Source organism: Kogia breviceps, chromosome 1 (assembly GCF_026419965.1).
Source record: "Kogia breviceps isolate mKogBre1 chromosome 1, mKogBre1 haplotype 1, whole genome shotgun sequence".
Taxonomy (NCBI): Eukaryota; Metazoa; Chordata; class Mammalia; order Artiodactyla; family Physeteridae; genus Kogia; species Kogia breviceps.
The window spans coordinates 86,789,433-86,803,896 of NC_081310.1; the positions used below are offsets into that span (position 1 = coordinate 86,789,433).

General features: G+C 41.7%; 1 protein-coding gene across 1 annotated transcript; it reads right to left on the reverse strand.

The window, feature by feature from the left end:
• Window positions 1-14,132, reverse strand: CCT3 (chaperonin containing TCP1 subunit 3). Its single transcript, XM_059055075.2, has 14 exons — window positions 13,901-14,132; window positions 11,968-12,029; window positions 11,208-11,258; window positions 11,056-11,118; window positions 10,265-10,361; window positions 7,844-7,961; window positions 6,140-6,326; window positions 5,087-5,236; window positions 4,186-4,318; window positions 3,930-4,011; window positions 2,476-2,656; window positions 1,469-1,714; window positions 1,062-1,193; window positions 1-331 (listed from the first exon to the last, which is right to left on the reverse strand). The coding sequence occupies exons 1-14, from the start codon at window positions 13,929-13,931 to the stop codon at window positions 227-229; spliced, it is 1,638 nt and encodes a 545-aa protein (XP_058911058.1). The 5' UTR covers window positions 13,932-14,132; the 3' UTR covers window positions 1-226.
• Between the last annotated feature and the right edge of the window lie 332 nt (window positions 14,133-14,464).

A 14,464-nucleotide genomic window follows, 5' to 3' on the forward strand; every position in this document is an offset into this window, starting at 1 on the left:
TCAAATGACTTAGATTTAATCATCGGAAGCAAACTAAATGGAAAGCTTACAATAGAGAAGAATTACATGTCAGTGCCTTTTGCAAACTGAGCTGGGACTGAAAGGGACTGGGGCTGCCCCTCAACCCGATCCCTTCCAAACAAAGACATCCACAGTGTCCCTGGCAGTCTGGCTCAGGGAAGGGGGAGACTGTTGGCTCTGTGCGTTGAGGTCGCCTTGCCACCGCTCACTCCTGGCCAGCATCAGGAGCCCCGCCTTGCTGGCTCTGGTCATCACCCTTCTTTTTGTGGCCTGATACGATGTCATCAATCCGCAGCAGTAGAACTGCCGTCTAGGAGAAAAACCACAGCCCCAAAGAGGTTAGCAAAGAAGGGAAGGACCCTTGTTTGTATCATCTAGCTCCTCCTATATAATTACCATTTTATCTGAAATCTACCCTTTCAGAGACTTGAATGTAAAACGCAGTTCTCCGTCAGCAACGGATGCAGCTTCTGCTACGTTACCTTGCCCACCCCTTTTTTTTCTTTTGGCCATGCTACACACCTTGTGGGATTTTAGTTCCCCAACCAGAGATTGAACCCGGGCCCTCAGCAGTGAGAGAACGGAGTCCTAACCAATGGATTGCCAGGGAATTCCCTACCTTTTTTTTTTTTAATTAAAAAAATTTATTTATTTTTGGCTGCACCGGGTCTTAGTTGCGGCACGCGGGACCTTCTTAGTTGTGGCATGTGGATTTCTTAGTTGCAGCATGTGAACTTCTTAGTTGTAGCATGAGAACTCTTAGTTGCAGCATGCATGCGGGATCTAGTTTCCCAACCAGGGATCGAACCCGAGCCCCCTGCATTGACAGGACACAGTCTTACCCATTGGAGCAGGGAAGTCCCCCTACCTTGCTTTTTAAATGAGCTAAATATAAGTAGGGGGATGGAATTCCTTGGGAGATCTTTTGGGGAATACTCTGCCTTCTATCCCCCGCCCCCCCACTCAAGACTGGACCAAACACACTGTTTTCTGATTATCTGGAAATAAACAGCACAGCATATATCTTAAGAGTGCCTCACCTCCACTGCTGTCTTATATGTTTGCAGCTTTACAGCCAATGGTTCCCAGATGCCCAGTTCTTTCATGTCCACCAAAGTACCTGTCTCACCATTTACGCCCCAGGTCTCACAATTCTCCTGGGTGTGCTTGGCCTATAGTTGGAACAAGCATAAATAATCAAAGGGGAAAATACTAGGAACAAGTAAGCTGGCAGAGATCATTACATAAAAATCAAGTACACTGCACTGATAAGGTAGGGATAAGAGGAAACGGCAATGACAACAAACAAATAAAAAATTAAGAAAGAGAAGAGACTTTAAGAGAAAAAGTTACCAGGAGAACCTAGAAAGACAGACATGAACTACCCTCTCAGGCCAAACACAGCTTTTCCTACCCCATCAAGAGAAGAGCACGGAAAGGAACTCACCCGAAGGGAGGTAAGTAGACGGATGGTGCTGGCCCCACAGTTTTGAATAAGGGTACGAGGGATGACCTCTAGGGCCTGGGCAACAGCCCGATATGGCCATTGTTCCACACCAGTCATGGCCTTGGATTTTTCTGTCAAGGCATGAGCCACAGCCATCTCAGAAGCCCCACCCCCAGGCACCAGCTGAGGGTCCAGGAGAACATTGCGGCACACCTGCATGGCATCCTGGAGGTTGCGTTCTACTTCCTTGGGAAAGCAAACAAAGAGTACAAAGCCAAAGCTTGATGACTCAAGGACAAATCAGAAGCACCAAAGGACCTTCCTGACTGCCAAGTTTGGTAAACCACCAAGGAGGGCAAACTAAGAAAGGTCCTTCAGACCTTTTGGGCAGGGCAGATGCTACTAACTCTGGAAAAACACATTAACTACAACTGCAACAAGGCCAGGGGGAATGTGGTATCACTCTGGGATGTTAGGCTTTTGTCCATTGTGCTTGACAGACCTATAACCCTACTCTGTCCTGTCTAGCTGTGTACTCTAGGAGGCTGCACAGTGTAGTGGAAACTCTCTACTTACTAGCTATATGCCTTTGGTAAGTTACTTAACCTCACTAAGGAAAAAAAAAAAAATTTATAATTTCAACTTAAAAAACAAGGAAACAGTGGTTGCTAGTGGATGGGGAAACGATGAGTCATTGTTCAGTGGGTATGGTGTCTCAATTTTTTGAGATAAAAAAAGTTCTGAAGATCTGTTGCATGTGAATATGAATACACTTAAAACTGCTGTAACTGTACACTTAAAATTATTCAGATGATAAATTTTACATTAAAAAAATTTTAAACCATGATTAAAAATATTTAAAAGAAAAAAAGAAGAGAGAGATTTGTGGCTTCAGATGGCAATTAAATAACTATAAAAGGGCAACAGGATTATTTTAGGCCCTCTGGGAAACTCTCAAGAAATAGAATGACCTAGATCATTCACTCACACTTCCAAGGCTGACTCACCGAGAGAATCTCTTTGCTGGCCCCCCGGAGGAGAATGGTGCAGGCCTTGGGGTCTCTGCACTCAGTGATGAATGTAAAATATTCATCTCCAATTTTCTTGATTTCCAACAGGCCTGCCCCCGTCCCAACATCTTCTTCTCTCAGTTCCTCTGGTCGGCTGACTATCCGGCCCCCACAGGCTCTATTGATTAGATGGGGAGAAGGGGGACAGGGAGAAGACCAGATGATGTCAAATACTTTTACTCATCTTCCTGGTCCTTAGCGTCTGTGGTGGGGTGTAAGGGTTAAGGGCCAAAGTGGACTGCTAGCAATATTTCTACCTAACTCGAGACGTCTTGGTTGCCTGGCGAAATAGACTTCCAAATACATAGGTGAAGTTTCCTTAAACTAATATGGCTTTATAAGTGAAAGTGTGCATACCTAAGGCAACTACTGTAACGAGATACAGGTTAATTCAAAGTATACTTAGTGGACCCTAAAATTTGGACAAATGAATTCTTATGCATATCTAACCATGTGTGTAACACATAATGGTCATTTCTAGATAGAACTCATCCTATAATGCCCAGTTAGATCTCAAGGCCAATAACAGGACTGTACTAAAGACAATGTAAAGGTCAAGCAAGAAATAAGGTGATTAAGTACATAGGTATATGTCTCACCCAGTTTTAATGAATGTAGGGCTAATTTTTTGTCATTTTTCCCCCACTCATGGGCATGTAGAGTCAACTATGTATATGTATGTATGCCGAACCATTTCAGAGCAAGCGTTTTAAGTATAAAATTGGATTTGGATCTATGGTATATTATGTGATGTTAGGATAGAATTAACCTTTAAAAAAAAATTACTCTTAAAAATAGATGGTATCTGAGCCTAGATATTCGTGCTGAAGTAGTGAGTGCAATCTAAGGTTGCATTAACAGCAGCTGAGGATCCAATCAGGGTAATTGTTGGATCTGCTACATTCTGAGCTAGTTAAAACAGACTAATCTGAAATGGACCCCTACACCAAGGTAGTGATCATAGATGTCTAAGCATAAGCTGTTCACTATGGTTAGGAGCAGTAGAGTCTCATGCAGCAGACAATTGTTACTCTAGACAGAGGACTTCTTCTTCAAATACTTATTTACTTACTTGGCCGCGCTGGGTCTTAGTTGCAGCATGCAGGAACTTCAGTTGTGGCATGTGGGATCTAGTTCCCTGACCAGGGATCGAACGAACCCAGGCCCCCTGCATTGGGAGCATGGGGTCCTAGCCACTAGACCACCAGTAAGTCCCTAGACAGAGGACTTCTGAAGAGTACAGATGGCTAAACCCAGGTTATTTCCATCTGTAAACAATTTGGCTGACTTTATCCTATGCTAAACTTTTTCAGATAAGGATGACTACATTATGAAGCTACAAAATAAAAACACATGGGAAAGAGAATCTTATTTTTACCTGGCCTACTCACCTAGCAATGCGATTATTGTCTGTCTTCCGGACTCTGCGGATGGCTGTGATATTGGCCCGCATGAGGTAGTGCTGAGCTAAATCTGCAAGAATAGAGGTGTCAAGCTGGAAACCAGAAACCCTGGGTTCTGAACAGGTTTTATCCTCCACGTTCCCTAACCATCACGTTATGTTCAGTGTATGACAATGTGCGAGGAAAAAAATCACCGACCCTCTTCTACCACAACAATAGTCTGGAAAAATGAATGTAGTCCTACCTGAGATGCCCTTTTCTGTGATGACCACGTCTGGCTTCAGATGGATAATGTCCTCACAGAGCTGCTGAATGTACTCTTCTTCCATTTGGAGGATTCGGGTGAAGTCTTCCTCTCGTGTGATCTCAATGTCAGTCTATGTGGTGAAGAAAAGTCACTCTGAATTAAAAATTTTGGATTGGTGAAGCTCTTTAGGGTCATCCCAACTACCATACTCCCTCCATCCAGCACTCTCACGTATCCCAGAAAGCATGAGTTAGAATAAGCCGCGACCCAACACCTCTATAAGCCACTTTAGCTCCAGCAGTCATCTAGTTTAACCCCATTTAATTATAAAGCAACTGGAATGCAAAGTCACAATGCAATTAGTGAGTTTGGCTAAGGTCTCTAGCCACTTAGTTCAATGTTTCCTCTGACCTGTCAGTGTGCATGGTAACTCAGCGTCTTAATTCTTCCCACTAATAAATCGATTCTTGTTCCCAACCACTGTTTGATAAGCTTCAATTACTTTGTTTTATCCAAGGGTGATGGAGCCTTGTGAGCTTCCTGCCCTCTGGAAATTCTTTGGCACTTCAAAGCTCAATTAACTCCTACTCTATGTTCTACTGATGCATTAGGAAAGGTGGCATGATAGTGTGGAATTGAAGCTGAACAGAGCTGGGTTCAAATTCTGATTTGGTCAATACCAGTTGTGTTCCTCAAGCAATTAACCTAACTTCTCTGAGGTGTAGATCCCTCATCTGTAAAATGGAAGTCAGTATCATCTGCTATAAAGGGTAGTTTTAAGAATCAGAGATTACTTGTAAAGGTCACAGAGTAGGCATGTAACAAACACTTTTTATTTCCCTTGCCCATATTAACAGATTCTTACATCAAATTTAAGGAATAGGGCCAGGGACATTACCTGGCTTTCTCCTTTCTTGTATTCCAGAGAAGAATCCAGCAGCACGATGCGAGGGTTCTTGATATAGCGCCGCATCCGCGGATGGGTCACATCCTTGTTAATCATGACTCCACGTAACACACATGAGTCTTCAATGATGCCGCCAGGTATCTGAGCAAAGGAACCACTTCAATCCACAACCAGGAGACAATTTCTCAACTCCCTACCCAGACATTCATCTTTCCCAAATGACCACCATTTCAGATTTTTAGAGTATCTTTTTTCCATGAACCTCTAAAACAACTATAGTTGCAATCAAATTTCTTTCTCTCTAGGAAGCACATCAATTCTAGACCATGATACACAACTTGAAGGTTGGCCGAGACAGAAATTCAGGGATTGACAGAGATTTAAAGGGTCACAGGGACTTCCCTGGTGGTCCAGTGGGTAAGACTCCGCACTCCCAATGCAGGGGGCCTGGGTTTGATCCCTGATCAGTGAACTAGATCCTGCATGCAGCAACTAAAAGATCCTTCATGCTGCAATGAGGATCCCACGTGCTGCAACTAACACCTGGCACAGCCGAATGAATGAGAGAATCACGCAATACTTAAAAAAAAAAAAAGGGGGCGCAGATCTCTACTTCATGAAAGATATGTCCATGAATTTTAGACATAGGGCTCCATCTACTGGCCACAAGATTTTAATGCTACTTTAAAATCTTAAATTAATAAAGATGGAGAAAGCATTCTGGGGCTTATTAGCGCTATGCTGTAGAGCCCTTGTTTATTTCCTGACCCAGTGGCTGATATGTATGCAAATGCACAAATACAGACACAAAAATAAGCCTTTCTCGTGCCCCTGTAGACCTTATGTAGGGACAGCAGTGAAGCGAACAGAATTATTTCAGATACCTCTTTGGCACCCTCTTTTTCAAGTTTTTGTTTTCCAGGTAGCAAATACTCTTCTTCCTTGTTCTAATAATAAAAATATCTTGCTCTGATTTCCTCCACAAGTGTGATGACTCATGCTAGGAAATAATTTGTTTCCAAAGTACACACTCAAAGAGTTTACCTTTTCTACCCTTGCATATTTCTTGATGTCAATCTCCTTCCGACCGTTCTCCTCAAACTGTACAGTTTTGACAGCATCCAGGGCAATGTTGCAAGCCAAAGAAGACCACCGACTGATTACTTTGGTAGTAATGGAGCTGTTGATGATGTTCAGCATCGCATCTCGGTTACTGGTGTCAACAGGGGTACTGGAGAAAAGAGAAATGAATAATATGCTCAGTGGGATCTTGGATGTTTAAGGAAGTCCTCATCTGTATCTTGATGACTATAATAGTGAGCCAACAGGCAGAACAAGGGGAATCTGTTCCTTTGTAGGAAACTAAGTGTTATCAAGAAGTAACTTTGTCCACCCTGTGCCTTTTAGCAAGATTACAATTAACCCACCCCTGAAAGGTGTCTCAAATCCCTGAATAATCTGCTCTCACGTCTGACAACTCTCCACACTTAAGAGTTTACAGTAAAATTCTTTACCTTCTGCTCCAACCAAATAAACTCTATTACTTTCACAACTTGGGTCAAGACACATTTTATCTTTGAAACCTCATCCTATAACTAGCAAATTCTGAGAGCTCCTCTTGAGAATCACCATTGGTCTGTGCTATCCATTTGGACACCTGATTCTATTTTACCTAGCATCAAAATACATGGTGCGCCACAGTGTTTTTATGTGTTTAGTCTCCTCTAACGAGATTATAAATTTGTACATGGCAAGACTATCTAGAATCATATGTTGTAAGAGACCTTGGATACCATCTTGTCCAAATTTTCACATACTGCTGAAATCCCTTTATTTATTTTTAAAATTTATTTATTTATTTTTTTCGGTACGTGGGCCTCTCACTGTTGTGGCCTCTCCCGTTGCAGAGCACAGGTTCCAGACGTGCAGGCTCAGTGGCCATGGCTCACGGGCCTAGCCGCTCTGCGGCATGTGGGGTCCTCCCGGACCGGGCCATGAACCTGTATCCCCTGCATCGGCAGGCGGACTCTCAACCACTGCGCCACCAGTGAAGCTCCCAGGTTTTATTTTTTAAACAACTTTTTTAATCAAAAAAAATTTTGCATTCTGTATCATGTTCTTTCTTAACTGACATTTCCTCACGTAGAAGTCACACATTCCTACATTCCTTTTATTACCTTATAGAACTCAGCAAACATAGACTAACAGCAAGCTCTTTGATAACTAGAGAGGATTCAAATAGCATTTTCAGTACCAGTCTTTTTGATTTTAATGAAAACCACTAGCTACCATCCTCCACAGCACTTTAGAGAGAGTACTGACTGAATTAGTTATAATCATACACAATGGTAGGGTATTTTAAGCCCTGAATAATTAGTTATCTAACTCCTTATTTCTCCCACTAGAATCTAAAACTTTGGAGGGTAGCTCTATTTTACTTACTACACATTTCCCATAGCAGTGCCTAACATGGAAACTAGCAGACAGCATATAACCAAAATATATTTTGAAGAATTAAACCTAGCTTCTTTTATTTGTCTTTGTATCCTTTGCCATTTTCTAAAAACTTTTATTTCTCTTATCCTTCTCTTCATTTTGCTCCCCTTTTTGTTTCTCCTTCTCACAAAATAATACCAGGGTATAAACTACTGGTGATGTGCTCGGCCTTCCTTTACCATCTAAGAACAGATTAGTCTTCCAGGCCTCCCATAGTTGACACTACCCATTTCTGGTCCCCACCTCCAATACCTTATTTTCTTAAGGGTGCTGATCATATCGTCCAAAGCCCTGCGGTAAGCACTGATCACCACTGTTGGGTGCATCTGCTGCTCTAGGAAGTGCTCAGCCACAGACAGCATCTCCCCTGCTGAAAAAAGATACATACACCATAACATTTTGAAAAGCACCTGGATATCAAGGCAACTTCATTATGCTTCTAAAAATACCTGCTCTTTTTTCTAAAGTAGGTTTCCCCGAAAGTATGCAAATACTATTCCAAATTTTATACTTCGTACAAGCAAATTTGGAAAAAAAGTATTCTCATCAGATACATTTTAAATGATCAAAGGTTGATCCCAGGATTTACTTATTCTTGTGATCTAACGAAATATTTGTTCCCAGTTTCCTAAACAAATGGTAAACATTTTCCCAAAGACTCTAAAACAGAAAGAAAAATAAAGGAAAATTGACTTGTTTATTATTTCAATACCTAGCATGTAGTCAAACTGCTGGTACTGAAAACAAAAAAACCCACAAAACTTTACACCTGCAAGAATACCCATAAAAATTTACCCTCCGGAAGAGGGATTATTGGTTAAAACGTCCCTTCCTTTTAAAAACCACACACACACACACACACACACACACACACACACACACACACACACACAAGCTTGTTTCTAAAAAAAGTTTTAAAGAGGAAAAAACATTATTTTGGTCAAAAAAGGACCTTCTGCACAAAGAGCTTGTACTACCAGGTCCACTGACACTAATTTTTAAAATGTACACAAATGTGTAAAAGTTCACATGTATACTCTTTGGCATGTGCTCAAACACTTGATTTTAATACTTTAGAATTCCTAAGTGACCATCATGTATATTAAAAGAAAGATACTCAGGGGAAAAGACAACAATAAAAGAAAGATACTCAAATATTTTGAAACATGCTCTAATAAGTTAACTTAGAAAAGACTATATATACCCTGTTAAAGATTCAGAACAGTATCATAGAAGAAAGGTATCTTCAGAAATGGCAGTTTTGGTTTTGTAAAAGCTACCTAAGTCTAAGAAACTCATGGATACTGAACCTACTTAATATCTCCAGGAGATTTAACTAAGATTACCAGCTAGAAAATTCTGCCTGATACCTAAAGCTCATCTTCTACCCAAATAAGTGAAAATGCATATGGAGTCTTACCTACTTCTTTCATCTTGCAAGTTTCTCTTCAAAGTACAGACCTCGCCATATGTAATTAATTCTCAATCCACAAAAGAAGTGGATCTAAAGATGTGATTAGTTGGTGGTGACTCAAGCAAATTTCCACCCAACTCACCATTCTCAAAATGCAGTACAAAGGCATTTTAAAAATTTTTAAAAGTTCATATTATAATAATTTTAAGGATTCTATTTTTAGGCCTGTGGGCCAACACTATAAATTGGCATCTCCTAATTGAAAATAGTTTTTTTCTCAATTCCTAAAAACATATGCTACAGAGTTTCATTTTTTAAAATTAATTAATTTTTAAATTTTTATTTTTGGCCATGCCACATGGCTTGTGGGATCTTAGTTCCCCGACCAGGGATCAAACCCGCCCCCTCGGCAGTGAAAGTGTGGAGTTCTAACCACTGGACCACCAGGGAATTCCCATGTAACACATGTAAACAAGTGTCCTTAACGTGGTATATTTAGTGGCATGTTTTCCACATTTTTTGTGCATTTTCTTGTTGATTTCACTGTTTAAAATGGCCTAAGTATAGTCCTAAAGTACTATCTAGTTTTCCTACGTGCAAGAAAGCTGTAATGTGCCCTGTAGAGACAATAACTTACTACATAAGCTTTGTTCAGGCATAAGTTATAGTGCTACTGGGCATGAGTCCAGTGTTAATGAATCAACAATATATATTAAATAAGGTGTCTTTAAAACAACTAAAACATAAAACATATATTTATGCATTGATAAATATGAGACTGGAGGCTTGAGGAACCTAATCCCATACTCCCCTCAGAGTGATGGTTTAGTATTCACTAATTCAGTGTTTGTGGTGACTTTATAGAATATAACTTATTGTGAGTAATGACAATGGACTGTATTTTATTCAACCAGATTTGCAAAGCTCATCCTATACCACGATGAACATTTTATGCTCAGTTGGAGAGAATACACAGAAAATTAGCAAAAAGTTCTTTAAACATTTATAATTAGTGGATTGGTAAAAATGTTCTTCTTAAAATATGACTCAGGGGACTTCTTTGGAGGTCAAGTGGTTAAGACTCCATGCTTCCACTGCAGGGGGTGCGGTGGGTTCCATCTCTAGTCAGGGCACTAAGATCCCACATGCCGTGCGTTGCGGCCAAAATAAAACAAAACAAAAAGCTCTGACGTTATTTCTGGCAAAAATCTTAATGTTTCAAACTAATTTCCCTTATCAACCTTCCACTCTTTTCTTACCAAGAATAATTACAGATGTGGTCCCATCTCCAACCTCTTCATCCTGTGTCCGGCTAATTTCAATCATGGACTTGGCTGCTGGATGCTGTACTTGAATCTGAAAGAAAGACCTCTTAACCCATTCTGCTTGGTCCTAACTCCTGAACTTGCTTCCACACTTACTCCCTTTTATTGTTTTACGACAGCTTTAAAGATTAAAAGTGGCCCCTAAGATATCTAAGTAAAACATCTTTCCAAGTCTTTTTCTTTTTGGGGAAAAATGCATTAGGACAACTTAACTACTGAAGTTTCTTGAGAAGAGAACAGTATCTTTTAGCTTATTTATTGGGAACACCATTGTTGTGGTTGAATTGTGTCCTCTGAAAGAACATGTTGATGTCTCATCCCCTGAAAACGATATTTGGAAATAGGGTCTTTGCAGATGTAACCAAGTTAAGATGAGGTCATAGGGGTAATGAGGGTATGCTCTAAACCCAACCACTGGTGTCCATATGAGACACACAAGAAAATGCCATGTGACAGAAGGAGAGTTTATAAGCCAAGGAATGTAGTCAAGCATCAGAAGCTATAAGAGGAAGGATTCTTCCCTAGAGCCTTTAGAAGGAGCATGGCACTGCTGATACCCTGAGTTTGGACCACCAGCCTCCAGTCCATGTGAATAAATTTCTGTTGTTTCAAGTCACATAGTCTGTGGTAATCTGCTACAGCAGCCCCAAAAAGCTAATCATTATTTACATTATCTCTTTATGTATCCTTTATGAAATGTTAGAAAGTATAACGAAAAGTCAAACCTCTCGAAGAATAGCATTGCCATCATTGGTCATTACAATGCCTCCCATCGGGTCCAAAAGCATCTAGGACAAAAGCAGAAGTTATATTTAAGTGTCCCAGAAAACAGAAAGGGAAAATCTGTAGTCAAAGTTTCAGTATGAGATAAGCCTACCTTCATCATAGACTTGGGTCCCAAACATGTTCGGATGATATCTGCAATAGTCTATGGAAAGAAAATACAAAACATGTAAGCACAAATCAGAAGATGGTGAGTGTGTTAGGGGAAGAGGCATGAGTAACCCACAGAGCCAGTGTTTTAACAAGGACACTTCTAAAGTAGGGTTAGCGACCACTTTAAATACAGCACGCCACATGGCTAGATTCTGTTCTTTGCTTTTTCCACTTTGGGAATGTTTTCTGGATGCAGAAAGAAATAACTTTTCACAAGGAAAAAAAGGGACATGCCTCCCAGAGCTTCAGTTCCCCAGCAGTCCAGATAACTGAAAGTCCACGTATTTGTATTTCTTTCCATGATAGTAGCCTCCACCCCATGCTAATTAGATCCAAGGCTATTTCATTCTTTCATTCAAAAGATATTTACTAAATACCTATCCAGGATCTACAATGAGTACTAGGAATACAAAAGGGAATTAATACAGTTCTTCCCTTCAACTAACTCAGTCTAGTACGGGAGACAAACACAAATAGAATATTATGAGACAATGTACAGCAATAGGATATGCACAAGTTAATATGAGAAGACCATTAGGCCTAGCTCAGAGAGGGAAGGCTTCCTTCTCCTTACCACCGAGAGGAAAATGTCCTGAAGGAAGGGAAGTCAACTTTTCCTCACCAAATTGCAAACAAATACAGAAATACTAGGGAAGGCAGCTACAGGCAAACTACTATAAACAACTTAAAAGATGTGCTACCTTGGCAGCATTGATGTTTCCAGATTGAACTTTTCTTCCAGATTCACGCTTTGTGTTCTGGCCTAAAATAGATTAAAAACAAAAGGCAACAGCCCAGGACTGCCCCACCGTATATAAGCTATTTATTCCCCAGTCTTTGAAAATAAAGACACACCCAGGTTTCATGATGTATATACAGATTAAAGCTTATCAACTTGTACTCTTTAAATATGTGCAGCTTATTGTATGTCAATTATACCTCGACAAACTGTTAAAAAGTAAACATACATACTTATGGCTACTTACTTCTTTATTTACTTCAACCCCTGGTATACGAAGAAACAATCCATAAAGCTTCAACTTTGGAATCTTGGTCATCACTTTCCCTCTAGCCAAACATTCTGTATTTACAGCAAGAATTCATAACCTGAGATCTGAGATCCATTAGATTCTCAAAGGGCTGCTGTCTCTAAAAAGCATCAATCTCTCCTTTACGTAAAAAGGGAGTTGGGGGGTTCATATTCTCATACTTGGATATGGGGAATCATACTGACAGTCCCAGCATAATTACTGATAGTACCCCCCACTGTGCTGTGGAATGAGAACACACACTCAAGTGTCTGGGTTTGCCAAGATAGTCACTTCATGCTTGTACATAACAAGAGTGCCTCAGTTACCCATTTACCATTAAGAAGAGCTGACTACGTATTTTAATAAGGAGCCTAACTGGATACAGCCACTAATGCCAGAGATTAACGTGGACCTCCAAAGGGCTGCACAATGCACCACTCAGTCACCCCAGGGCCCTCTCAATGGGAGACAAGCCAATGACTATAACCGAACCTACGTAATGTCTCACTCCTCTCTCCAAATTATATTTTCCCTACAATTTGCTGTAAAATTTTCAATCCAGTCCCATCAAATCTAAACACAAGTCTCAGGATTTCGATTCCTATTTCAGGCAGTGATAACTAAAATCTTGCATGGACCTTTCTGATGGATTCATCAGAAAAAACAGGTTTTTTTCTGGGTTAAGTGAATTCTTGTCTGAAAAGTTATTTTCCAGGTATAGACAAAATAGATAAAATCTTGGAATAGCATTCTCTACAAAGAAGATGGTGAGGGAGGGAAAATGGCTAGTCAGGCATCTCAGGTGCTCTAGCAAATAGGATACAGAAGTTACAAAGGTTGGAATCATACCAAGGGAAGACAAGGGAAATGGGACTCGTAAGTAAGGAAAGAAATCTGGGATGTTCCCGAAGGGCAAAGAGAACCAATCGAGGAATCTGGGAAAACTCAGCTGGTAAGTGGGAAAGATTACAACGGAGGGGACACTTAAGGGAATAATTACATCTAAGCCAGACCAGTGAGGGAAGCGGGGTTACTTCGTGAAAAGGGGTTGACTAACAGAAATTCAAGAGGATGGCTACTGAAGAGGACGTGGCCAAGGATACCACTCGCTGTCTGCCAGACCCTCTTTTGAACAGCTATATCTCCTTACCTCATTTAAGCCTCACAATCCTATGAGGAAATACTGTTAACCCTAATAACAAAGATGGAGCCATTTTCAATCAAGCAGTTTGGCCGAGGCCACACCGTTACTAAGGGATGGGCCAAGATTATAAAGCTAGGCCAAACTAAAAAACCTTTATTCATTCAGCTACACACTGAAAATCGCTCAAGGAAGAGTGCAAGGGCGGGGGTTGGGAGTGAAGAACGGAATGCCGTTCCGTTCAACAGGCTCGGCGACAGGAAGGTGAGTTTGCATTTGCCAAGACAGGGGAATGAGTTAAGAGAAGAGAGGAAAACGGGAGAAGGGGCTTCCAAAATTAACGACTGGAAGGCTCAGTGGCCGGACCTGAGCGGGACTGGACTGAGGCAAGGCTGTAAAAGTGCGGAAAAAGAGGGGTGGTGAAGAGGGGGGGGTCCCTTCCCCGGCTTTCCCACAACTCACTAAGCACGAGCACCGGACGATGGCCCATCATGGCGGCGTGATGCAGAGCCGGGTACCCTGAGCTGGGGGAACCAGCAGAACCTTCTGGAGAGAGAGAACCAGCGAAGCCCAGAAAACGCAGCCTCCACAGGGCTCACACGCAAACACGCTACTCTCCGAGTCGCCACCAATCACCGCACCCACCTCACTGACCGGCACGCACACAGACCAATTGACATTCTTAGCCCCGCCCCCTACGTAAGAACGCAGGGAAAGCTAGATAGAGAGAGCACGATGATGGAAATGAGAGGGCACAGGCGCTTGCGCAATAGGGTGGCCGCTCCCGGCCGCGTGCAGCGCGAACCACCGCGTAAGCGCCAAGACTCGGGCAGTTGGCCGGCATGTCACTGCGCATGTGTATCAACAACTACAAGGGTGGGTGCTGGGGTTGAGGTTTTGGATTAACACGGCAGGTGAGATCCTTAAACTCTTGCGTCTCAGCTCCTCTCGGGTCCCGAAGGTCAAGAAAGGCGTGACAGTTTCCACGCTTTCGTTCCAGCCTTAGCAACCGGGAGGGATGGAGGG